This window comes from Canis lupus, chromosome 32 (genome assembly GCF_048164855.1).
Source record: "Canis lupus baileyi chromosome 32, mCanLup2.hap1, whole genome shotgun sequence".
In the NCBI taxonomy this organism is placed as follows: domain Eukaryota; kingdom Metazoa; phylum Chordata; class Mammalia; order Carnivora; family Canidae; genus Canis; species Canis lupus.
In genome coordinates, this window is record NC_132869.1 from 20,865,884 (window position 1) to 20,892,698 (window position 26,815).

Genomic DNA, 26,815 nt, shown 5'->3' on the forward strand with positions numbered 1-26,815 from the left:
GAGATGTGGGTGCGTTGACCTAGCTAAAAAATTTTTTTTTTTCCTAGCTAAAAATTAAGAGCAAATAACATGCCATCCTCTCAGCAATGTAATCTTTAGTTCAGAGGTTGGGGCTGAGGAGGTAGGGCACAGATATCAGCATATTCAGAAGTGAGTTAGGGGCAAAATAAATGGAATCTGACTGACAGGATGAGGCTGGAGATGATGGCAGGGTATGCACATATGGGAAGCACAGAGCACGTTGCTGCTCACAGACCTCCACAATTTCTAAGCATGTCAATCCTGATTTCTCCTTTTAAATCTGACTTCCTTTGGTATGCTCTAGAGAGGTAGCTGTGTCCACAGGTTACTACACTACTCCAAGTGATCCCAGATATAGCATCCCAGTGGTCTACAGTCTCAATCTAAGGGGAAAAACTCTGGGAGAGCACTAGTTTGTCCCTCAGGAACCCCTGGGGCTGTTTGAATGATCTCCCTCCAATATTTACAGGGTCTGAGGCAAGAACACAAATAGAAGCCCATGTGCCATCTTTTATAAGTATTTAAAAGCTAATGAACTGGTAAAATATGTTCTGTCCTCCTACAGATAGACCTAGAAGCCCAGGGTTCTTGGGCTTCCAAAAGTTCCGTGCTAGCATATGGGTCTGTCCTATATCCTAGGGCTTTACACATATTTGACACCCACCCTACATATCTGAGCTTCATCATATAAACCCACAAATGACCTCCCCTTGGCCTGGGGGTGCCCACTCCAGCAGTGTGACATGCCTTCAGGAGGATGAACATGGGGCAGGGAGTCATGTAGGCCCTAGAAGCAAGTTCTGAGTTCTTTGAGCAGGGAATTCCATGGTCTTAGATGCCTGGAACATGGCCTAGCAGGTGGCCTGGTTTCTGGATAGGAATGTCCCTTTGGCCCCATGACTCCTCCCTTGACATGGGGAGGAGGGAGATTGCAGGAGAGTAGGACCAGAGTGAGCCCTGTAAAGTGTGGGGCACATGGCAGGACCTCTCTTGCCCGGGTCTAAGGGCGATTGATGGTAGAGAGGTAGAAACCACCATTTCCTTCTCTGTTTAAGAACTGTAGTCTCCTCAGATCTCAGCTCTGCAGAACACAGGATTCCTCTTCTGACACTCTTTCCCTCCAATAGTGGATTACTGATACTGCCATCATTCCAGCAATGAAGGAATCCCATGGGTGTGCCATGGCTTAATGATTCGCCTCTTAGTGGCCAGAGATGCGTGGTCTGGTCAGTACTTTTACCCTACCCTGGTCAGCAGTACACAAATAGTTTTTGTTTTCCTTTTGATTTAAAGGGAGAGTCTTCATCCCCAAAGAAAAGCCCGTAGAAACTCATAAAGAAGAAAAAGTGACCCTTGATCCAGAACTGGAAGAAGCTTTGGCCAGTGCCTCTGACACCGAACTCTACGATCTTGCAGGTTAGTCCTCAGTTCTTGGGGTGGCTCAGTCAGTTAATTGTCTGCTTTTGGCTCCGATCATGATCCCAGGGTTCTGGGATGGAGTCCCACATGGTTAGGCTTCTTGCTTAGCAGGGGTTGGGGTCTGCTTCTCCCTCTCCCTCTGCCACTCCACTCCCCCTGTTTATACTCTCTCACAAGTGCTTTCTCTCTCCCGAGTAAATAAATAAAATCTTAAAAAAAATAGTCCTCAGCTCTGGGAAACTTTCCTGTCTGGCTCTGTGACCTCTAGGCACACACTGGCATGCATGGCAGCAGCCTTTGAGTTTCTCAGTAACTACTGCTAAATACTGCAATACCAGATTGACTTCAGCTATTACGTAGCTATAAGACTTGATGCAAGTGACTTCATCTCTCTGAGCAAATCTTATTTTGCTGTGTCTCAGCTATAAAATGTAAATTCTTATCTTAGCTATAAAATGCCCCAATAATACCCATCCTACAAAATACAAGAGTTTGTGAAACCAAAGAGAAGAAATCTAAAGGAGTGTTGAGAACTTAAGCAATGAAATAATAGCCCTTACTCTAAGGAGCTTTCACATTTGGCATTTTATCACATTTTATCATCAGAAAGTATCCATGAACTTCTTGGTCTTCCTCACAGTCACAATTCCATTTTGATTGCCACTAAGAGGTCTGTCAGCCTAGCCATGAAGCAGGAGTGACTTACCATTGCATCCACAAAGTAATTAAAGCCATTCAGCCCAATCTCTCCTCTTTTTCTAGTTTTCTTAACAATAGCAACAAAATAATATTTGATGGTGTGATTTGAATTGGTTATATATAGATGGACAAAACATAAATGGGTAGTCAAGATGGGGGTAGATTAGGGGCCAGCAAACTGTATCTTGCCTCCTGTTTCTGTAAATAAACTTTTATTGGAACAGAGCAACAATAACCAAAGAATATGTCATGAAAGTTATAAGTTTCTCACCCTAATCAAGTCCTCTCCCATTTCTACTATATCCTACAAGAAAGGTTCCATGAATATACCAGCATATTTGTGCATTAATGGAATGTGGTTTTTTTTCCAAGTGGAATGTAAATTTGGATTATTAGAGTTATTAGATCACTACAGAATAAAGGTGATTTAAAAAAGCAGCCCATACTGGGGTGTCTGGGTGGCACAGTTGGTTAAGCATCCAACTCTGGGTTTCAGTTCAGGTCCTGATCACAGGGTTGTGAGATCAAGCCCCGTGTCGGGTACGGCCTCAGTATGGAGTCCATTTGGGATTCTCTTTCCCTCTCCCTCCGTCTGTCTTTCTTTCTTTCTTTCTTTCTTTCTTTCTTTCTTTCTTTCTTTCTTTCTTTCTTTCTTCTTTCTTTCTGTTAAAAATAAATAAATCTTAAAAATTTTTAAATAAAAAAATAATAAAAAAACAGTCCACAAGCTTTAGCAAGAATCCTTACATCTTTATTTCACTGAAACACATTTGTAATAATAATTAACCCTCCCTGGGATCCCTGGGTGGCGCAGCGGTTTAGCGCCTGCCTTTGGCCCAGGGCGCGGTCCTGGAGACCCGGGATCGAGTCCCACGTCGGGCTCCCAGTGCATGGAGCCTGCTTCTCCCTCTGCCTGTGTCTCTGCTTCTCTCTCTCTGTGTGTGACTATCATAAATAAATAAATAGATAGATAGATAGATAGATAGATAGATAGATAGATAAATAGATAAATAGATAAATAATTAACCCTCCCTCCCAGGGGAACCATCTATACCTTATTCTATTAGCATGTCTGTCATCTCAGCTACATCTTCATTCCTTCTGTGATGATATCAGTGTTCAGTTCTAAGTTCATGTGTTTAAATCTCTCTCAGAAATCACTGCAAGAGGGGTACCTGGGTGGCTCAGTGGTTGAGCATCTGTCTTTGGCTCAGGTCATGATTCCAGAGTCTTGGAATCAAGTCCTGCATCAGGCTCCCCAGAGGGAGCCTGCTTCTCCCTCTGCCTGTGTCTCTGCCTCTCTCTCTCTCTCTCTCTGTGTGTCTCATGAATAAATAAATAAAATCTTTGAAAGAAAGAAAGAAAGAGAGAGAGAGAGAGAGAGAGAGAAAGAAAGAAAGAAGAAAGAAAGAAAGAAAGAAAGAAAGAAAGAAAGAAAGAAAGAAATCTGTGTGTCTCATGAATAAATAAAATCTTTAAAAGAAAGAAAGAAGAAAAAGAAGAAAAGAAAGAAAGAAGAGAAAGAGAAAGAAAGAAAAGAAAGAAGAAATCACTGCAGGAATTGAGGCACCTGCGTCACACAGTTAAGCCGGTGCTTTGCAATGGCCTTCTGTTGCTGTGGAGGGATCCTGTTATGGTTACTGTTCCTCTCAAGGGTTGTGTCCTGGTTTCTACTGGAATTGCCCAAGGGGAGAATGCAGGGCTGCATCACTCCCAGGAAATGCTTAAGAAAGGAGAAAGGGAAAAACACCAGTCATTTGGAAGAATCTAGATTCTGAAATTCATACAATAAAACCAGAGGAATAATTGAGATAGAAAACTGTCTTGTTCATCTCTATTTAACCTCACTGCCTCATCAGGTGCTCCTTCAGAACTCAGGAGGGGAGAAGCCCACCAGTGATTGGGTGACAGTATCTTCTCTAGGATGGTATTTTCTGGAAGATCAAGAGCAGCCCCATGAGCGGATGGGCGGGTAGCCAGTGAGGTTTAAATAAGAAAGAGTGCCACTGCCCCTCGCATGTTGTAATGGCAGGTAGACAACAGAATGTCATCAAGGGAGTAGCAGCTGACCTCCAAGACAGCACTTCCTCAAGCAACTATAGCTCAGCATGGTCCCCAGTTCTGCTGGTCTAGAGACTCAATCTTGTAGTGCACATAAAAGATGTCAATTTGGGGCTGACCCACTAGCCAGATTCATTGGAAACAGATAAAACAAGAATTACAACTTGGCAATGGGAGCCAAATTATAATTAGAAGTTGCTTAGTGGATATGGGGCCAAAACAAAATGCATTTGGATGATCTCAGTGGCTTGGGTTTATCAAATAGGATGTCTTCTCCCTCGGCAGTGCCAGAGACATAGTGACAAATTCTTACTTATTTAATAAGAATTTGTAAAGTGCTTAGAACAGTGTCTGGCACATAAGTCATTTGACCCTTGTAACACTTAAAGTATAATTATTATTCATCCCTACCTTACAGATGATGAAACATGGTCAGAGGCATTTAGTAACTTCCCAAGTCACACAGGTAGTATGTGGCAGAACCAGGATTCCAACTCTGGCTGATGGCTCCTGAGTGCCACTCTTAACCCAGAGCTTTTGGCTCTAAACATTTGCCCTTTATTGGGCTGTTGTTGGCTGCCTCCCTGCTCCTGATGTGTAGATTACAGTACAAATGATGAGGAGCTCTGAGATACTCTTCTGCCTCCTGTTGACAGATTACCTGTTCTGGGATCCTCCTCCAGATGGCCAATCTCATCCGTATAATTTCATTAGTAAAGGGGGCAGTTTGCCTTTCAGCCTGCGCAGAGCTCATTCTGGCCCAGTGCTGTTTCTTGCATCCTTTGCTGCCTCCTGGTGCAAGCTCCCCGTAATACAGGAGATGCAAAATCTCAGTATGCTTATCTGACCCTTTATTGCTGTTATCTCTCTCTTTTTCCCCCCATCCTAGGATGTTCTCAACTGGGGAGGACAACTCCTATTGGTACTGAGAGACTGAAGTGGCTTTCATTGAAAGAGGCCCATGATCTTTCTGCTATTTGCTGTAGTCTGTATCATGTTAGATCTTAAAGTATCCTTAGCCTCAGTCCCACCCTCACACTTTACAGATGAGAAAACAGAAATGTTGAGTCTACTTAACTAGGAGGCCTAAGCAAGTTTTCAGTAATTTGGGGACATAACTGGATCATTGCCATGCAGATCCTAAATGATTCTACCTGTATAGCCACAGAAAGACATGTGAAGATTGCTGATGGCAATGGAAAAGGATTGGGAAGTAATTTTTAAAAATATGTAAGCTCATTTAACACTATATGTGTCCCACACACTGTGCAAGGCTAGGAGGTGCTGGAGGCTTACTTTATGATATGAAGAATTGATCTTCAAGGGGCAAATTAACATTGTGGACATCCTAACATGCCTTCCCAAACTTAATATATATTTACTGATTATCTTTGTTTCTAGCTGTTCTTGGAGTACACAATTTACTCAACAATCCAAAGTTTGATGAAGAAGTGGCCAGCACTAAAGGTGGCAAAGTACCCGTGAGAAGTAAGTTGGTGTGGAGTCTGTGGTTTGTGCAACTTGGGAGCTCCAGGTGTTGTTGATAGGAGGGAGGCCTGTTAACTGGCTGCCTGTTGAATCCAGATTTCCATCTTGCAGGCTGTGTGGGCAGATTCTATCACTTCACCAAGGATCGATCACTGGGCTTTGAGCAGTCAAACCAGAAAAGGGAAGCCAATAATCAAAGTTCTGTTGTTTTGCAGCATAATGTACCAGTAGTCTGTGTGTTTTGCCCAGAACATACTTTTTGGTAGATCTGTTAAAAGTATGAAATTGCTGATAAAAAGACTGACATAGCATAGATTCCAGAGTTTCATGTTCCTAACGATATTTTTTAATCAACTATAATATTTTTGATAAGTTCCCTTTGAGTGTCTATTTTGTCTCAATAATGGATGCAGGTCATTAGAATTTGAATACCCACTTCCCCCAGACAGTGCGAAAGACACACTGGCATGAACTTACTGGCCCAGAAAGTGAGAGGCCACAATTCTCTGTATTAGCATTTCTTGGAGAAGTATACAGTTTATTAGACTCTCTCATGGACTCATTAATTAGTCATCTACTAAATACCTACTGTGTGTCATGAATGTTCTAGGCTTAGGTACAAAGATTAAAAATGGTCTCTGCCCAAAGGAACATATCTGTCCATGGTCAGGACAGACCAATAATCAGGTAATTTTGCTACAGTGTGATCCAGGAGCTGTAAAAACTTACAGAAGATCACAGCTTTTATTAGAATAATTATATTTTATTCTCTTTGAAGGAGTCTGAGCAGGTGCTTTCTAGTCTGAGCAGCATATTTACAAACTATCACTTATGCTGGGCTATTTATTCAGGCAATAAGCAATGTTAATTTTAAATGTTTTCTTTCTGGCTTCATTATGGGTGCAGATGAAAAATGTTTATACAGATGAAAAATGTTTATACTTTTTAACTTCAGTATCAAAGGGTAAGGGTCAAACTGGGTGGCTCAGCGGTTTAGCGCCGCTTTCAGTCCAGGGCCTGGTCCTGGAGACCTGGGATCGAGTCCTGCGTCGGGCTCCCTGCATGGAGCCTGCTTCTCCCTCTGCCTGTGTCTCTACCTCTCTCTCTCTCTCTATGTCTCTCATGAATAAATAAATACAATCTTAAAGAAAAAAAAGGGTAACATTCTGACAGCATGTTTGTTATTAAAAGTCTGATGTATTGTCTCCTGGGCTTTTATGCATACACAGATCATTAACTTTTTTTAAGACTGTTTTTTAAGGGAAATTTTAGGTACATAGCAAAATTGAACAGAAGGCACAAAGATTTCCCATAAACTCCCTGCCCCCAATTTGTACATCACCTCCCCCATTATGAACACCCCCCCACCAGAGTGGTACATGTATTAGTTAACTTGATGAACCTACATTGACACAGCATTATCACCCAAAGTCCATTGTTTATATTGGTGCTCACTCTTGAGGTTGTATGTTCTGTGGGTTTGGATGGATATATACTGACATGCATCCGCCATTATAGTATCATGCAGAGTAGTTTTACTATCCTAAAAATCCTCTCTGCTCACCTATTCATCTTTCAAATCTTCTCCTAGCTCCTGATGACCACTGATCTTTTCATTGTCTCTATAGTTTTGTCTTTTCCAGATTGTCATATAGTTGGAATCATACAGCATGTAACCTTTTCAGATTGGCTTCTTTCACTTAGTAATATACATTTAAGTTTCCTCCATGCCTTTTCAGACTTGATAGCTCATTTCTTTTTTAGCACTGAATGATATCTTATTATAGGGATGTATTTATCCATTTACTTGCTGAAGGATATCATGGTTGCTTCCAAGTTTTGGTAATTATGAATAAGGCTTCTATAAACATCCATGTGTGGATATTTTTGTGGGGTATAAGCTTTCAATTCCTTTGGGGGAAATATCAAGGAACATGATTGCTGGATCTTATAATAACAGTGTGTTTAGTTTTGTAAGAAACTACCAAACTGTCATCCAAAGTGGCTGTAACATTTTGCATTCTCTCCAGCAAAGAATGAGAGTTTCTATTGCTCCACTTCTAGTTAGCATTTGTTTTTGTCAAATCAGATTGTAGTTATTCTGATAAGCGTGTAGTAGTTTCTCATTATTTCAATTTGCATTTCCCCAATGACATGACATATTATGTGGAACATCTTTTCATATGCTTCCTTGCCATCTGCATATCTTCTCTTGTCAGGTGCCAGTTAAGGTCTTTGGCCCAGTTTTTAATCAGGTTGTTGTCCTATTGTTGAGTTTTAAGAGTTCTTTGTATATTTTGGATAACTATCTTTTATTAGATATGTATTTTGCAAATATCTTTTTTCAGAATAAAAAAATTTAATTTTGGTGAAGTCCAGTTCTTTCTTTCGTGGACCATACCTTTAGTGTTGTATCTAAAAAGTTGTTGCTAAACCCTAGGTTTATCTAGGGTTTCTCCTATATTATCTTCTAGGAGTTTTATAGTTTAGCATTTTACATTTAGATGATACATTCTGAGTTAATTTTTGTAAAGGGTATAAGTTCTCTGTCTAGATTCTTTTTTTTTTTTTGTTTTGTTTTTGCATGTGGTTGACCAGTTGTTCTCACACCATTTTTTTAAAGACTATCTCTTCCCCCATTGCATTGCCTTTGCTCCTTTATCAAAAATGAGTTGACCATATTGATGTGGATCTTTTTCTGGGCTCTCTATTCTGTTCCATTGATCTATTTGTCTAGTCTTTCACCACTACCATACTGTCTTGATTACTGTAACTTTATAGTAAATCTTAAAGTCTGATCGTATCAGTCCTCTTTGTTTTTTGTTTTCAGTATTGTGTTGGTTATTCTGGGTCTTTTGCCTTTTCATATAAACTTTAAAATTAGTTTATTATTACATACAAAATAACTTGCTGGGATTTTCACTGGGATCGCATTGAATCTATAGCTCAAGTTGAGAAGAACTGACATCTTAACAATATTGAGTCTCTCTCAATATCTCTCCATTTAGTTCTTTTTATTTCTTTCAGTAAAGTTTGGTAGTTTTCCTCATACAGATCTTGTACATATGTTATATCTATACATATTTCATTTTTCATTAGCTTTTTTTCAAATTGTGGTTCTCTTATCAGCACACGTAGGTTTGCCTCATTCTTTTACTGAAAAGGTAGCATCTTATTATGTAATTATGCTGTAAGTTATTTAACCATTTTCACATTGATGGACATTTTGTTTATCACTCTTTGCTGTCACAAGTAATACATCAGTGAACGTTCCTAAATATGTCTTTATGTAGTCATGCTATTTTTCTATAGATTAGACTTTTAGATACATAATTACTGAGTCATTTTACATTTTGATAGGTAAGGCCAAATTACTCCCCCAAAAAGTTTGCATCAGTTTATGTTCTCATGAACATGAGATGTGTTTTACTCCACATTGTTGCCAGCTCTACATGTTATCTCTTTTTACACTTTTTTGGCTAGCCAAAAGGTATTTTATTTTTTAATTTCACAGTTTAATTACTTTTTATATTTTTGGTTGATGGGCAGAGATTCTTCTGGTCATATTATTTGTTGATTTTTAATTGGGTTGTCTACTGAATTGTAGGAGCTCTGTGTATATTGGGATATTAACACTATGTTTGTTAAATATATTCCTGAAACAATTTCTGATAACTGTTTTTGAGAATTGTTCCATCTTTGCCTTTCTATCCCTTTCTCTCCCCATACTTTTGTCAAAATCAAAGATCTAAAATAGAAATCAGAGAAGGGTGAGGTATGGTCAAGAGGCCAGAGGGGGCACCTACCTGACTCAGTCGGTAGAGCATGTGCTCTTGATCTCAAGGTCATGAGTTTGAACCCCACATTGGGCACGGGGTCTATTTTAAAAGAATAAATAAATAAATATTTTTAAAAAAAAAGAGTCCAGAGGAATAGTATGGTTTTGGAAATGAAAAAACTTTCTTTTTTGCATCTCAAATCCAGTGGTTTGATTATTATAGTTTGAAAGTGGTCCATATACAGCAGCAATAACTGCCTGTGATTTTGGGAGTGGAGGTTGCTATAGGGCCTACTGCACTTTTGGTTCCATGTAGCATCAGCTACTGAGACTTCTCATTGGAGTTGAGAAACATCAGTCTCTGAAACTTTAACTCAGAACCATACCATTCCCATGCTTGCTTAGTTGAGAATAAACTTTACTATCATTGATATTACAGTATAATTGGAATCAGAGCATGGGAAGGAAGGGTCGTTTTGGGGGAAGTCACTTCCGATTTTGAGAGGAGAGCCCTTACATTTTCTTTTTAAAATTAAAATTTGTGTGTTAGATGTGGTCAAAGGTGAGAAGGTCAAGCCAATATTTGAAGAACCACCCAATCCTACCAATGTGGAAGTAAGCCTGCAGCAGATGAAAGCCAATGATCCCAGCCTGCAAGAAGTCAACCTCAACAATATTAAGGTATTTCATTATGATAATCAGTTGCTTGATGTATCATGAAGTTAGAAAATTTAATAGCATTGACTGCCTGCTTTCATGCCTGTTTCCAATCCCTGTAGTCACTGATGTTGAGACAAGGTATCCTATTCAAAGAAGAAATTTTTAAAAATTGATTTCTGGAATTCTTCAAAAACAATCATACTATTTATGTTAAAGGTAGAATATTGGTTATTTAGTGCTGGGTAATAAAATACCCTGAAACTTCGAGACTTAAAACAACAAACATTTGTTATTTCACACAGCTTTTGAGTGTCAGGAATCAGCACCTAGCTGGGTAGTTGTGGCTCAGGATCTCATGTGATCACGGCTGTAATAAAGCTGTCATCAAGGTCTGCAATCATCTGAAGGCTTGAGTGGGGCAGAAGGGTCCACTTTCAAGATGGCACACTCATGTGGCTCTTGGCAGGAGACCTCAATTTCTCACCACATGGACGTCTCCATAGGGCTGTTTCAGTGTCCTGGCATCATGACAGCATGCTTCCCCCAGAGCGAGTGGTTGAAGAGAAAAAGAAAGAGCAAGCAGGAAGCCACAGTGCCTTTTATGGCTTATTCTCTGAAGTCACACATTGTCATTTCTGCTTTATTCTATTTGGTAATTAGTCGTGTTACTCTCAAAGGGATGGGAAAGAAGGATGTGTGTGTGCATGAGAGAGAGAGAGAACATTGCCTGGTATCTATTTTGTTACTTCTTTTTGGGCCAACATCTGCCATTTAAAAATAATAACTGGCTTGTACTGAGTACTCACTGTGTGCCATGTCCTTTGCTAAATAATTGGAATTCATTACAGTAGCCCCCTATTATTGTAGTTTTGTTTTCCATGGTTTCAGTTACCCTCAGTCTGCCACAGTGTAGAAGTGGGTGATCCTGACATACTGTCAGAAGATCAATAGTAGCCTAACCCTATATCACAATGCTTATGCCATTCACCTCACCTTACCTCACTACAAAGGCATTTTATCATCTCACATCAATACAAGAAGAAAGGTGAGTATAGCTGTATTTTGAAAGAGAAAGAGAGACATCCATATAACTTTTATTATATTATATTATTACTATTATTCTATTACTAGTTACTATTGTCAATCTCTTACTATGCCTATAACTTATTAATTAAACTTTATCATATGTATGTACAGGAAAAAACAAATCTGTACAGTGTTAGTGCTCTCCATGGTTGCAGGCATCCACTGGGGGTCTTGGAACATATCCCCATGGATAAGGGAAGACCACAGTATCTCATTTAATCCTTGGTGGCACTTAAAGAGGTTGAGTTGCTCATAGCCACTCAACACTAAGTAAACTACAACATAATATGGCAAAACCCCAAATGTTGTGGAATTGTAGGTAAAGAAATTTTTTATCTTGCCTAGGAGAGTGAGTAAACAAAGGAGGTGATATTTCAGCTGGGTCTTGAAAGACAAATAGGAATTAATCAGAGGAAAGGACAATAGAATTTCCAGGCAAAGGGAAAAGCATACCTAAGAATGTGGAGGAGAGAAGGACCACGATATGTTAAGAGAATGGCAAGTAGGTCAGTCTGGCTAGAATATAGAGAATAAAAGAGAAAAGGAGGGAAGTTTGGTATGTGCATAATATCTTGGCCAGAGTGAACGGAAGGGTGATATACCAAAATGTTGTATTGTGTTAGATTCCCTCATTTGACACTATAGGGTGCTATTGGCCCAGGATGGCTCAGTTGCTGGAAGATGATGGGTAATGAGTCTTTTAAAAAGGATGTCTGGCACTTAGTCATTTAAACCCATAAAATATTTAAAAGCTGTGGGTCCTTGACTTGGGGTAGGGGGAGCTACAGAATGGTTTATCAACTATCCGTGTCTTCCTCATTTTAGAACATTCCAATTCCAACCCTGAAGGAATTTGCAAAAGCTCTAGAAACCAACACTCATGTAAAGAAGTTCAGCCTGGCTGCAACCCGCAGCAATGACCCTGTGGCAATTGTGAGTAAAATCTTAAGAAAAAAACTTTTTTTAGAAATATGACAATATTTAATTCAGTAGGAACTATTTTTATTTTATCAGTTAACAATTTTTAGATCTGGTAAATGTATTTTCTACGCAGTTAAATGTTCCAATGAGATAATAAAACAACTCAAAAGTCAGGCACTTTGAATTAACTAAAATTTTGTTAGCACTACACTTTAGAAGAAAGAAATAAGATTCAATTAGGCATTTAGCTAAATAAATATTTAGATTTTGCTCTGTGCTTTTGTATTTTCCAAAACTTTTGTATCTACATTACATTCTGTCATAGTTAATGAATATTATAAGACTCCCAAATCCTACAGGAACTCAGCACATATGAAAGTGTATTTCATTTTAATCTTTGAAATGGATTAGTAAATTTCAAAAATTTTAAACAGCCAGATCTTAAAACATTTTTTGACACTGTCAACCAGAATGCAAAAAAAAAAAAAAAAAAAAAAAAAAACCAACCAAAGCTCTGTTCCTTCCATGCATTTTAGATAATTCAGCTAAATGAGGACGCTCCTGAATCCAAAAAGTACTACAACTATTACCACCAGTCAGTGTTATTACTATTAATAGCTAATATTTTTTGGGCAATTAGTAAATGCCAGCAGTAATCTCTGTGCTTTACACACGTCAGCTCATCTAATCCTCACTGTAATACTATGAGGTATGTACTATTATTAGTTCTCACTTTAACAAATGAGCAGTCTGAGGCTCAGAAAGGTTAAATATCTTCCCCAAGGTAGCACAGCCAGTAAGTGGAACCACCAGGTTTTTCTGGTTCTACAACCAGGATGCTTTAACCATCAGCCTATGCTATATTTATACACAATGTGTCCTATCATATATTTGCTAAAATATGTCCGTTTGGGGCAGCCTGGACATCAGCCTGTGGTTCTATAGCATCTAATGCTCGGTTTTTTTGTTTTTGTTTTTGTTTTTTTTTAATTTTTATTTATTTACGATAGTCACAGAGAGAGAGAGAGAGGCAGAGACACAGGCAGAGGGAGAAGCAGGCTCCATGCACCGGGAGCCTGACGTGGGATTCGATCCGGGGTCTCCAGGATCGCGCCCTGAGCCAAAGGCAGGCGCTAAACCGCTGCGCCACCCAGGGATCCCTAATGCTCAGTTTTTGAATCCAGCTAGAAAAACAAGTTTTTTTGGCTTGATGATGTGATTTAAAGTCACATGTCTGTTGGAAGACCTAAAATAGCATTAAAACAGATAACATAGGGGTGCCTGGATGGCTCCGTCAGTTAAGCTTCTGACTCTTGAATTTGGCTGAGGTCATGATCTCAGGGTGGTGAGATCTAGCCCTGTGTCTGACTCCACATTTGGTGTAGAACCTGATTAAGATTCTCTCTCTCTCCTTCTCCCTCCACCCCAATTAAAATAAACAAAATAAAATGAAATAATAATAAAAATAAAAACAGACAACATGTAAGTAATAACTGCCTATCACAAAGCTGAATGTGAATAGATGTTTGAACAACACTTTAAAAAAAAAAAAAGATTTATTTATTTGAGAGAGAGAGAGAGAATGAGCCCACTGGATAGGGGAGGGTCATAAAGAGAAGCAGACTCCCCGATGAGCAGGGAGCAGGACACAGAGCTCCATCCCAGGACCCCACCCCTACCCCGAGATCATGACCCAGCCAAAGGCAGCCGCTTAACCAGCTGAGCCACCTAGGTGCCCCTGAACAAGGCTTATTAAATGAATGAATGAACATACCCTCTAACCTCTCAGCAATCCAGTATATTTCCATGATGACCACAGCAAATATAAAATAAGCACTCATGTAAGAGGGACTAAGCTACAAAATTGGTGTTTTCACTAGCAGTTATTACGTATGTAAATATGTAGATTGAAAGCAGTTTTGAGTTTGAAACCTGTCATTAAAATAGAAAAAGCAGAACCAGGTCACTGCTAAAGGTGAAATTAACAATTTAAGGATTTTTATCAGTATATGATTTATATAATCTCTGTCGTTTAGATTTGTTTTCAATAAAGCAAAATATTCACAGTACATTTTGTATGTAACTGACTAAAGGGATGAATAAATAAATGATTTACCACTTCAATGTAAAACATTACAGTAAAATTGCAGGGATGGAAATAGGTTATAGTCCATTTTCAGCACCATTAGCAAATAATCTCACTCTTCTACCCAGCCAAATAGAATAACTTGCTAAATGGACTAAATAAATTCCAAATCTAATAAAGTCTTTGATACTGTTTTTAATGCAATAACTCTATATTGAGTGCATACCATGTGACAAGCACACCACACAATTGTAAGGAACAGTTGCAGTCCTTAAGGGTGTGAAGAGACATGCCTCTCTGGCCTGATTCCTCAGTAGCTTCCTATGGCTCACCTTTCACCTGGCAGCCCTTGGGTGGTTCTCCTTTTAGTCATGCCAGAGTTGAGAAAGAACTTTTCTGTAGGTTGAAAATTGGTTGATTGCCCCAGAGGCAATAGAGATCTTAGTGATTATGACTAAATAACTTGCTGCAAAGAATTAAAGATGGGGGCACCTGGCTGGCTGGCTGGCTGAGATGGCACAACATGTGACTCTTGATCTCAGGGTTGTGAGTTTAGCCCCACTTTGAGTGTGGAGATTACTTTAAAAGAAAAAAAGAACTAAGGAGCAGTGCTAAAGCAAACAGTTTCAAGAGATTTTTCTTTTTAAGGTTGAGAAGCAGGGATGCCTCGGTGGCTCAGTGGTTGGTTGAGTGTCTGCCTTCAGCTCTGATCCTGGCATCCCAGGATTGAGGCCCACATCAGACTCTCAGCAGGAAGCCTGCTTTTCTCTCTGCCTATGTCTCTGCCTCCCTTTCTGGTCTCTCATGAATAAATAAATAAAATCTTAAAGAAAAAAAAAAGGTTCAGAAACAGATTCAGTGAGGCACTTCTGGGATTATTGTGAACATAGGCAAATTATGTGTATGTGAGATGGCATTATCCCCATTCTGCAAATGAGGCAACTGAGGCTCTTAGAGCTTGAGTAACTTAACTAAGATGACACAGCATGTAGACGAGCCAAGAAGTGCTTTTAAGTGACCTATTATCAGGCTCAGCTCACCATGCCCCAAGCACACCTGTGTGACCACATCTCTAGCAGGGAGCAGAAAAAGTCCATATACATTAAAAAATGCATTTGTTATTAACAACGATGTCAAGTAAAAATCAAGAGTTTAGTACAGCACTGTCCATAACAAAATGAGAGCCACGAATATAAACCATGTGTATGATTTTAAATTTTTCTGGTAGCCACATTAAAAAAGAAAAGAAATAGATGGGACTCATCTTAGTAATTTTATTTAAGCCAATAGATCCCAAATATTATCATTTCAAAATATAATTTGAAAATGGATTAAGGTATTTTACATTATTTTTTTCATACCACATTGTTGAAATCCAGTATGTGTTTTACAGCACGTCTCAATTCAGGCCAGCCATTTTTCAAGGGCTTAATAGGAACATGTGTCTTGAGGCTACCCTGTGGATGGTGCAGATTTGGACAATGCAGGAAACTGGATTTCCATATAATCCTGTAAAGTACAGAAAGCAAAAACCTTCTCTTAAAAAATGTATTTCTACTATAACTATTTATATAACATTTAAGAAATCTAGTCTTTGTTTTACTGATGTTATCCCCAGCACATGTAATAGATGCTTAAATATTTGCTGAACTGAAATTAACTTGGGCCTACAGCCCAGGGTTATGTTTGGCTGGGTCTCCCCTGTTTTGTTCAGTATGAGAAGAGTGTTTTCTCAAGTTTAAAAGAAAGTGGCAAGATCCTGGCTACTTGCCAGGAAGTCCTGCAACTTTTTTATAAAGGCCTAATTGCTCCGGCATTTTGTTATTCTAATAATGAACGTAAATCCTGAAGCCTGGAACGTCCATAAGGAACGCCTAATGCATTTCCTTCTGATGCTCTAATTAAAATGTGTACGTTTAATTCCAATTAAGGACCTAGCAGTGAATAAATATGCTTTAATTTACGTGGGGTACAATAATGTCAGTCCAAATCTTTGAGCTTTCTTTGCAGTTAAAGCAACTGCTTGACTAACACACAGGATTAGTCTTCTAGTCTGGTGCTTCTCAACTCCGTAATTTTGCCCTCCAGGGGACATTTGGCAGTATCTGCAGATATTTTTGGTTGTCATGACTGGGAAGGGTACTATTGGCATTTAATGGGTCTCAGAAGCTGCTAAACATCCTGTAGTACACAGGACAACATCCCACAACAAAGAATCCTCTGGCCTCAAACGTCATTGATGCCAAGGTCGAGAAATCCTGTTCTGGTCCCAAGTTAGTCCTTCTCTTTCTTCTTCCTGTGTTTTCCACCATAAAAACAATTAAAATAATTAAGAAGTTCCTTGTTCCATTCCCCAGAGCAATCAGTATTAATGATTTGTATTTCATTTTTCTAGTTGTTGTCTTTAGGACTTTAATTAAAGTGCTTGTCAATCCTGGTGAACATGAATCACCTGGAGAGCTTTTTAAAAACCAGGCACCCCAGAAATCCAGGGGTGCCTGGGTGACTCAGTTGGTTAGGTGTCCCACCTTTTGGTTTTGGCTCAGGTCCTGGTCTTCGGGTGGTGGGAATGAGCCCCGTGTCAGGCCCTGTGCTTGGTAAGGAGTCTGCTTGTCTCTCTCCCTCCCCACAGCTAGTCCTCTCTCTCTGTCTCTCTCTGTCATAAATTAATTAATTAATTAATTAATTAATTAATTAATTAATTAAATACATACATACATACTTAAAGAAAGATATAGCAGTCCAAGCTATAGCCTGAGATTCTAATTATCTGGGGTGGGGCCCAAGTATTGGTATATACTTTAAAGCTTCCAGATCATTCTAACATGTAGGCGGAGTGGAAAACCCCTTGGTATACATACTTTGATAATTTTTATTTCTCCATGAGAAAAGCTGAGAGTTCTATACCCTGTCTTCATCCCTCCTTTTTCTACTTCCAAATTGTAGTTATCCCATTTTTTTCACACATTTCAGCTTTATATGTTTTTTGCCATTATAGTCTGTGTTTTGTATATAGATTGCAAAAATCTTAAACTTTTCACCCATATTTACAAATTACCTGGCTGGGGATCCATGGGTGGCTCAGCAGTTTGGCACCTGCCTTCGACCTAGGACGTGATCCTGGAGTCCCGGGATCGAGTCCCACATTGGGCTCCCTGCATGGAGCCTGCTTCTCCCTCTGCCTGTGTCTCTGCCTCTTTCTTTCTCTCTCTCTCTCTCTCTCTCTCTCTGTGTCTCTCATGAATAAATAAATAAAATATTAAAAAAAAAAACAATTACCTGGCTATGTAAATGCATAAATCTCTGTCTTCATGGGCTTTATAGTCTAGTGACTAATGGTGGTCTGAGTCTTTTTCTTTGTAAGTAACTTCTTTTTTCTTGCTAGAAACTTTTAGGACTCTCTCTTTTCATTTGGAGTTCTGAAATTTCACTTGTATGTGCCCCACTTATGAGTCTTCTTTACTCATTTTGCAGAGCATCCAGTAGGTTCTTTCAGATAAAGACTCATAACCCCCTTCAACTCTAGGAAATTTTTTTTCCTATTATTTTATAATTTCTTCCCTTCTATTGTCTTTTTTTCTTTCATCCTTCTGAAACTCCTACTAGATGAATGTTGAACTTCTGTATCTTTCCCCATATCTTTTAATATTTGTCTCATATTTTCTATCTTTGTCTTTTTACTCTGCATTCTTGGGAATATCCCTAGATTTATGTTCTCACTCACCAACTTGGTCTTCAGCCATGCTCGTTTTGTAATTCTGGATGTCTATTATTTTTCTTTATTTCAATATAATATTTAAATTTTTCAAAACATTTCTTTGTTCATATTCCCCCCCCCCATAATAGCAAGTATTTATTTTATGGATACAATGTGTTTTCTTTCTTTTCTTTTTTAGGGCAAGAGAAGAGAGAGAATAACAATTGGAATTTTTATATTTGTTTCTGTTCCTTGAATAATCTCTACAGTATGTTGTCCTATTTGGTTAGCTTGGCTTTTCTCTTCCGTGATGTTGGTTTTCCTAATATGTCTGGCAGTCTGGTTGCCAGACTTGCAAATAGAGAACGAGGTTGTTTTGTGTAAACTAGGATCATTTCCTCTGCAGTTGTGTCAATCTGTTTCACCAACAGAGCTCTCCCTTAAAAGGGAGGGAGGGCCCTTTCTGTTTCCCATTTGTCACCATTCAACAGGCAATGTATTTTATTTATTAATTTATCAACTGCCCTCTTAGGAAAGGGATTTATGTTTTCTCTGCTGCTGGCTGCTATAGAAGCCCAATAAATAGTCTTTTTTGAATAAATGAATGAATGAATGAATGAATGAACGCTTTTGTAAGCAGGCAGGTGGACTGACTGGCAGCCCTCTCTGAAGGGTGTGCATGAGGAGCTGACAGGTGGCAGGGAGTCCCCCACAACTGTACAGCTAAGAGGGCATCACTCTGGGAAGGGGTACATTTCAGTATATTTCACTCCTGGACATAGCTGCCTCTCCTCTCTATTTCTCCCACACCATATCTGGTGAGAGGTACAGAGGTGCCTCTTTATGTACGGCTTCTGTCTCAGGTCCTAGCCTCACCAGAGTATCTTCCTGGAAAAGTTTTCTTGATGGTTGCACTGGCAGTGGTTTCTTTTCTGGGGAAACTGCAGGAGGGGCAATGTGCTATCCATCTAGTTGTTCCTCTGTTCTTAAGGCAGTTCTTTAATGAAATACCCCATTCAGGACTTACCTCTGGCATCCTGGGCAACAGCTTTTTTTGTGATCATTTCTCCACCAATGTCCTCTTTTCTGTATTTCAGCAATTCTTCAAGGTAGTGGCCCTCTCTTTTGTTTTATTTTTCCTGCACTGTGAGAGTTCCATTCACTTAAAAATGCTATCTTCCCTTCATAACAGTGGGAAATGTTGGGTGCAAGAGGAATAGGCAGGTGCATGTATGTATCCGTTGTCTTGAACTGGGAGTCTCCAGTGGGTTTGCCACTCTGAATGGTGATTATATTCCAAAAATCACTTTGAGGAATTCTGATTTATAGATGACCTAAACAATATGACTAGTGCCCACATGCCAGTCAACAGTAGAGTTTCTCTTATCCATTCATAGTAAAAGGCACAAAATTCTGAGATCATGTCCTTTCCACATTTTTTCCTAATATTAAAATGCCTTTTTCTCAAAACACACGCGCGCGCACACACACACACACAATAGAAACTGACAATGATAACAGATGGTAGTGGGATTTTACTCAATGTCCTTACTGAACAAAGTTGGTAATCCTATATCAGGATATTTTGGTTTTGGTTTTGGTTTTAGGTACATAAGATTCCTAAGTCTGGGCTGCTGGACTGAATTATTCTTAGTTTGACTTGACTCAGTTTTTCTTTAAGTTTATAAAAACCATCTGTGTTTAATTTGGGAGTGGGGAGTTCAGTAAATAAATCTTTAGAAGCATTAATGGTTAGTTCTTTTTTGCATCAAAGGCTTTTGCAGATATGCTGAAAGTAAACAAGACCCTGAAAAGCCTAAACATTGAATCCAATTTTATCACTGGGACTGGGATCCTGGCTCTGGTGGAGGCACTAAGAGAAAATGACACCCTGACAGAGATCAAGATCGACAACCAGGTAGGACTCCGAGGGTGCATGTGAAAGGGGGTGCTGTGGGCATCTGGGTGCTTCAGTGGTTGAGCATCTGCCTATGTCTCTGCCTCTCTCTCTCTCTCTCTGTGTCTCTCATGAATAAATAAATCTGAGAAACTTAAAAATTAAAAGAAGAAGGAAGAAGAAAGAAGAAAAAGTGTCTCGCAAGGCAGTGAGTTAAAAGCCAAAGTTCTGTTACTCTGAGGTTCTGGCTTCCCTGTAAGTTATACCAGCTTCTGGCCTGTAGAGGGTGTGTGGGAGCGCATGTCGGTAACTAAACACTACGCACAGTGAGGCCGCCCAAGACTGAAAGGGCTAGCTCTCCCCCAGCCCTCAGCTAAACAGGCAGCGGGGGAGAGAGGAGGTGGGACCACAGGTGTTGATAGCTGCTCTGTGCAGCCATCAATCACCCTTGCCTCCTAGCGGGAATCTCAGCCAGTCCTGTCCCAGCCTTACTGTTGCCTCTCACTGGGACTGTGGCTGCAAGGAGAAAGCACACTAGCCATACCCAGAGACAGACTCCTTGCTCTTGGTTGGAGGCAGCCAGAACTGAAAAAACAAAAACAAAAACAGGGAGAACTGGACTCCTGTAGTCTGGGCTGGCCACAGAGCCTGTTCAGAGGAATCCGGGTTCTAGAAGATGGTCTGGCTTAGAGAAGCAGGCCATACCCACAGTGTGATCACAGTCTCAGCCCTGTTGCAGTGTTTCTTAGGTTCCCATCAACAGCCAAAGCACACTGCTTTACTCTAGAGCCTCATCTTTCTTCCTGTACCCTGAAGGCCTTTTCCCAGCATCCGCCTGGTGTGCACTTCTGGTTGCTCTGCTAGCTTCCGCTGGCTCCTGCGGTTGGGCAGCAATTCTCAGTTCTCAGTGTGATGCTGTGTCCTGCCCCTTTCACCACGGAGAGCCGAGCTGTCTGCCATGGGACTCAAGTGAATCTGAAAGGTCCAGACACTGTCTAGTGGAAGAAAGGGCCCTGCCATGGCCCAGAAAGAGGAGAGAACACAGAGACTTTGTGCTGTGAGCATTCACTTGTGGGGTAGTGGCAGGGCCAGTGAGGAGAGTGCCCTGTTGAGAGTGCCCCCTGCACGTCTGGAAATTCCCTAGTCTGAACCCTCCAAGACCTGACAAAGCATCAGGACTCTACCCAGGATTTTGCTTAAGTCTGGAAACCCCCAGCAGGTCCCATGAACAGCTCTACAGTACTTTTTTTGTTAATTAGGACACATGGGCTGCTTTAGTGCAGGTCCTCTGCCCCTGGGCTCCTCCAGAGACTTGCTGCTAGGGGAGCCGGGGAACCTACCGAAGACAGGTGCTCCTTTACTCTCACCCTCCCCAGAAGGGATGCATCACCAACACAGCTTTCCCAAATGAAGATCTGTGAAGGGGATATACACACCCAGCTGTACACACTCAGGAAACTCAATGTGATTCAGGAAGCTGTGTGTACTGCTCCTCATAAATTTAAAAAGAGGCATCAGGGAATGGGAGAGTAGGAAAATGAGCCAGAGAGATATATAAACGGGAAGGTGGGCAGCCCCGGTGGTGCAGCGGTTTAGCACCGCCTGCAGCCCAGGGCGTGATCCTGGAGACCCGGGATCGAGTCCCATGTCAGGCTCTCTGTATGGAGCCTGCTTCTCCCTCTGCCTGTGTCTCTGCCTCTCTCTCTGCATCTCTATGAATAAATAAATAAAATCTTTTAAAAAAAATGGGAAGAAAAGAAGCAATAGCTCAGGAATATTTATCAAATGAACTAGTATCAGAAAGAAGTGAACTGAGTTCTTAGCATATTATTTCCAGGACATCTACGACAGAGGTGGATACCTTATTGCAAAGTATATTTAACCTCTTATGTTAGTTTAGGCCATTATGAAAGCCCATATCTGATATAATGTTCCAGATACTCTGTTCCTAGCTCCTTCTAAGATACCACCTAGTTAGGATTCCCAGATACAATATAGTTAAATTTAAATTTCAGATAAACAACAAATAATTTTTAGTGTATGTACCATCAAATGTTTGGCACATACTATACTAAAAATGTATATATTTCTTTTTATTTATTGAAATTATTTATTACTAGTAATCAAAATCCAAACTTAACTAGTGTCCTGTATTTTTATTTGGTAAATCTGGCAACGCTGCATCTAATGGATTAGAATCCTGAACATTGAGAATAGAGCGGCTTTTCATAATGCATGTGAAGGAAGAACCCTGACATACAAAGCCTGAATTTGCTCTCTCAAATCCCCTTACTTACATCAATCTTATCAGCCTTCTTCAGTCATCTGGGATAGAATTGTGTAGTCTTTCCACTTTATTCCCCAGTATGTTTCTGAAATAGCTTCTTTTCCCTTTTGACAAGAAAGAGGATTGAGACCTTCTAGAGCAATTGGAAAAATTTTTGCTTTATTCCAGGAAAGAGGAAATTAAGAGCCAGAACTTGATTTCCATCCAAATTTTATCAACTCATAAGCTATTTGAAATAGACCTCAGTTTCCTCATCTACATAATGAAGGATTTAAAATAAAATAATCTATAAAGATTCGAGAACTCAATGAAATAGAGACCAGAAGAACTGTGGAACAGATTAACAAAACCAGGAGTTGGTTATTTGAAAGAATTAATAAGATAGATAAACCATTAGCCAGCCTTATTAAAAAGAAGAGAGAAAAGATTCAAAATAATAAAATCATAAATGAGAAAAGAGAGATCACCACCAATACCAAGGAAATACAAATTATTTTAAAAACTTATGAGCAGCTATACGCCAATAAATTAGGCAATCTAGAAGAAATGGACACATTTCTGGAAAACCACAAACTACCAAAACTGGAACAGGAAGAAATAGAAAACCTGAACAGACCAATAACCAGGGAGGAAATTGAAGCAGTCATCAAAAAGCTCCCAAGACACAAAAGTCCAGGGCCAGAGGGCTTCCCAGGGGAATTCTATCAAACATTTAAAGAAGAAACCATACCTATTCTACTAAAGCTGTTCGGAAAGATAGAAAGAGATGGAGTACTTCCAAACTCGTTCTATGAGACCAGCATCACCTTAATTCCAAAACCAGACAAAGACCCCACCAAAAAGAGGTATAGACCAAAAATAAACCAATATCCCTGATGAACATGAATGCAAAATTTCTCAACAAGATACTAGCCAATAGGATCCAACAGTACATTAAGAAGATTATTCACCATGACCAAGTGGGATTTATCCCCAGGATGCAAGGCTGGTTCAACACTCGTAAAGCAATCAATGTGATTGATCATATCAGCAAGAGAAAAAACCAAGAACCATATGATCCTCTCAATAGATGCAGAGAAAGCATCTGACAAAATACAGCATCCATCCCTGATCAAAACTCTTCAGAGTGTAGGGATAGATGGAACATTCCTCAACATCTTAAAAGCCATCTACAAAAAGCCCACAGCAAATATCATTCTCAATGGGGAAACACTGGGAACCTTTCCCCTAAGATCAGGAACAAGACAGGGATGTCCACTCTCACCACTGCTATTCAACATAGTACTGGAAGTCCTAGCCTCAGCAATCAGGCAACAAAAAGAAATAAAAGGCATTCAAATTGGCAAAGAAGAAGTCAAACTCTCCCTCTTTGCAGATGACATGATACTGTACATAGAAAACCCAAAAGACTCCATCCCAAGATTGCTAGAACTCATACAGCAATTTGGGTTTTTTTTAATTTTTTATTTATTTATGATAGTCACACAGAGAGAGAGAGAGAGAGAGAGGCAGAGACACAGGAAGAAGGGAGAAGCAGGCTCCATGCACCGGGAGCCCGACGTGGGATTTGATCCCGGGTCTCCAGGATCACACCCTGGGCCAAAGGCAGGCGCCCAACCGCTGCGCCACCCAGGGATCCCTCATACAGCAATTTGGCAGTGTGGAAGGATACAAAATCAATGCCCAGAAGTCAGTGGCATTTCTATACACTAAGAATGAGACTGAAGAAAGAGAAATTAAGGAGTCAATCCCATTTACAATTGCACCCAAAAGCATAAGATACCTAGGAATAAACCTAACCAAAGAGGTGAAGGATCTATACCCTAAAAACTACAGAACACTTCTGAAAGAAATTGAGGAAGACATAAAAAGATGGAAAAATATTCCATGCTCATGGATTGGAATAATTAATATTGTGAAAATGTCAATGTTACCCAGGGCAATTTACACATTTAATGCAATCCCTATCAAAATACCATGGACTTTCTTCAGAGAGTTGGAACAAATCATCTTAAGATGTGTGTGGAATCAGAAAAGACCCTGAATAGCCAGGGGAATATTAAAATAGAAAATCAGAGCTGGGGGCATCACAATGCCAGATTTCAGGTTGTACTACAAAGCTGTGGTCATCAAGACAGTGTGGTACTGGCACAGAAACAGACACATAGATCAGTGGAACAGAATAGAGAACCCAGAAGTGGACCCTGAACTTTATGGTCAACTAATATTCGACAAAGCAGGAAAGACTATCCACTGGAAAAAAGACAGTCTCTTCAATTAATGGTGCTGGGAAAATTGGACATCCACATGCAGAAGAATGAAACTAGTCCATTCTCTTAGCCCATACACAAAGATAAACTCAAAATGGATGAATGATCTAAATGTGAGACAAGAATCCATCAAAATCCTAGAGGAGAACACAGGCAACACCCTTTTTGAACTTGGCCACAGCAACTTCTTGCAAGATACATCCATGAAGGCAAGAGAAACAAAAGCAAAAATGAACTATTGGGACTTCATCAAGATAAGAAGCTTCTGCACAGCAAAAGAAACAGTCAACAAAACTAAAAGACAACCTACAGAATGGGAGAAGATATTTGCAAATGACGTATCAGATAAAGCGCTAGTTTCCAAGATCTATAAAGAACTTATTAAACTCAACAGCAAAGAAACAATCCAATCATGAAATGGGCAAAAGACATGAAGAGAAATTTCACAGAGGAAATTTGGTCATAGACATGACCAACAAATACATGAGAAAATGCTCCGCATCCCTGGCCATCAGGGAAATACAAATCAAAACCACAATGAGATACCATCTCACACCAGTGAGAATGGGGAAAATTAACAAGGCAGGAAACCACAAATGTTGGAGAGGATGTGGAGAAAGGGGAACCCTCTTGCACTCTTGGTGGAAATGTGAACTGGTACAGCCACTCTGGAAAACTGTGTGGAGGTGCCTCAAAGAGTTAAAAATAGATCTGCCCTATGACCCAGCAATTGCATGCTGGGGATTTACCCCAAAGATACACATGCAGTGAAACGCTGGGACACCTGCACCCTGATGTTTATAGCAGCAATATCCACAATAGCCAAACTGTGGAAGGAACCTCGGTGTCCATCGAAAGATGAATAGATAAAGAAGATGTGGTCTATGTATACAATGGAATATTACTCAGCCATTAGAAACGACAAATACCCACCATTTGCTTCGACGTGGAGGGACCTGGAAGGTATTAGGCCGAGTGAAATAAGTCAATCGGAAAAGGACAAACATTATATGGTCTCATTCATTTGGGGAATATAAAAATTAGTGAAAGGGAATAAAGGGAAAGGAGAGAAATGAGTGAAAATATCAGTGAGGGAGACAGAACATGAGAGACACCTAACTCTGGGAAATGAACAAGGGGTAGTGGAAGGCGAGGTGGGCGGGGGGTTGGGGTGACTGGGTGATGGGCACTGAGGGGGGCACTTGGGATGAGCACTGGGTGTTATGATATATGTTGGCAAATTGAACTCTAATAAAATTTTTAAATAAAAAATAAAATAGCAAATCAAAAAAATAAAAATAAAAAATAAAATAATCTGTAAGACAGTTTCCTCAGGCAGGGCCAGCAGCTGAGACCAATTTAGCATCCTTGTGGCAGGCAGCTGCACCAAAATGAAGGCTTGCTGAGAGCCTGTCACTGGGGCAGGCTGCTGTGGCGAGGCTCCAGGTAAAAAGGTAATGATTTAATCAGATGCCCCCTATGAGAACAACAATCCATGATGCATATTAATGAAACAGATGGGTAACTGCTAAATAAAACCGAAAAAAGGTCATTTAAAAAAAAACCAGAAGAAATGTATGCTTAAACTTTTATTTCTCTCTTTGTATTTAGTGACTCCTAAAAGGGAAACCTATACAAATTATAAGAAATTCTGGCCTCCATTTGTTGCCCTGGGTTTATATAACACAAAAGACCCTAAATAAAAAGACTCAGGCTGAGAAAGAAAGGTGCCCTATGTTACATTACTTTCTCCCCTAATTTGCTATGCCCCTTCCCAATATAATTTTCTGCAGCTCCTATATCCTTTATATACCCATCAGATAGATGCCCATCCTGTGAATTACCCAAGCACAGGACTCCACAGTCTTGAGATTTGTGAGGGGAGGTAAAGGAACTTTTATGTCATCCCTCCCCATCAGCTACATCCACCATAAGCTCCTTCTGCCCCTGATAGCACCACTTGGCCCATTCCAGGGGCATAAGGCATAGCTATGGCAGCCCAACCTTAGCTCAGGTCTCAATCCTTAGTACAGCCCACTGTTCTTTTTTTTTTTTTTTAAAGATTTTATTTATTTAGTCATGATAGTCACACACAGAGAGAGAGAGAGGCAGAGACATAGGCAGAGGGAGAAGCAGGCTCCATGCAGGGAGCCCGATGTGGGATTCGATCCCGGGTCTCCAGGATCGCGCCCTGGGCCAAAGGCAGGCGCCAAACTGCTGTGCCACCCAGGGATCCCCTAGCCCACTGTTCTAAAGCATGTCGTGAGCTAAAGTTGGTCATGGAACTGTGAGGTCAGAATCTATTTTTTGCTGCCTCTCCCTCTCATGAGCTTACAATGCTAATCTCTACACTGGATACCCACAGTTGTTATTGTCTGACTGGAAATACCACATTTTATTAATTTCTTGGGGAGAGACTGGTTTGACAGGTTGTTGGGTGAAAAC

The 26,815-nt window shown here is 40.1% G+C and overlaps 1 protein-coding gene across 2 annotated transcripts in view; it reads left to right on the top strand.

Annotated features, from left to right (window-relative positions):
- The window catches only part of TMOD2 (tropomodulin 2), a 76,332-nt gene that overhangs the window by 36,209 nt on the left and 13,308 nt on the right, over nt 1-26,815 (top strand). For both annotated transcript variants that reach the window (XM_072808522.1, XM_072808523.1), the window contains exons 4-8: nt 1,315-1,437; nt 5,602-5,688; nt 10,017-10,147; nt 12,038-12,145; nt 19,691-19,834. In XM_072808522.1, coding sequence (XP_072664623.1) covers nt 1,315-1,437; nt 5,602-5,688; nt 10,017-10,147; nt 12,038-12,145; nt 19,691-19,834 — 593 coding nt within the window. The remainder of the gene's footprint in view (nt 1-1,314; nt 1,438-5,601; nt 5,689-10,016; nt 10,148-12,037; nt 12,146-19,690; nt 19,835-26,815) is intronic.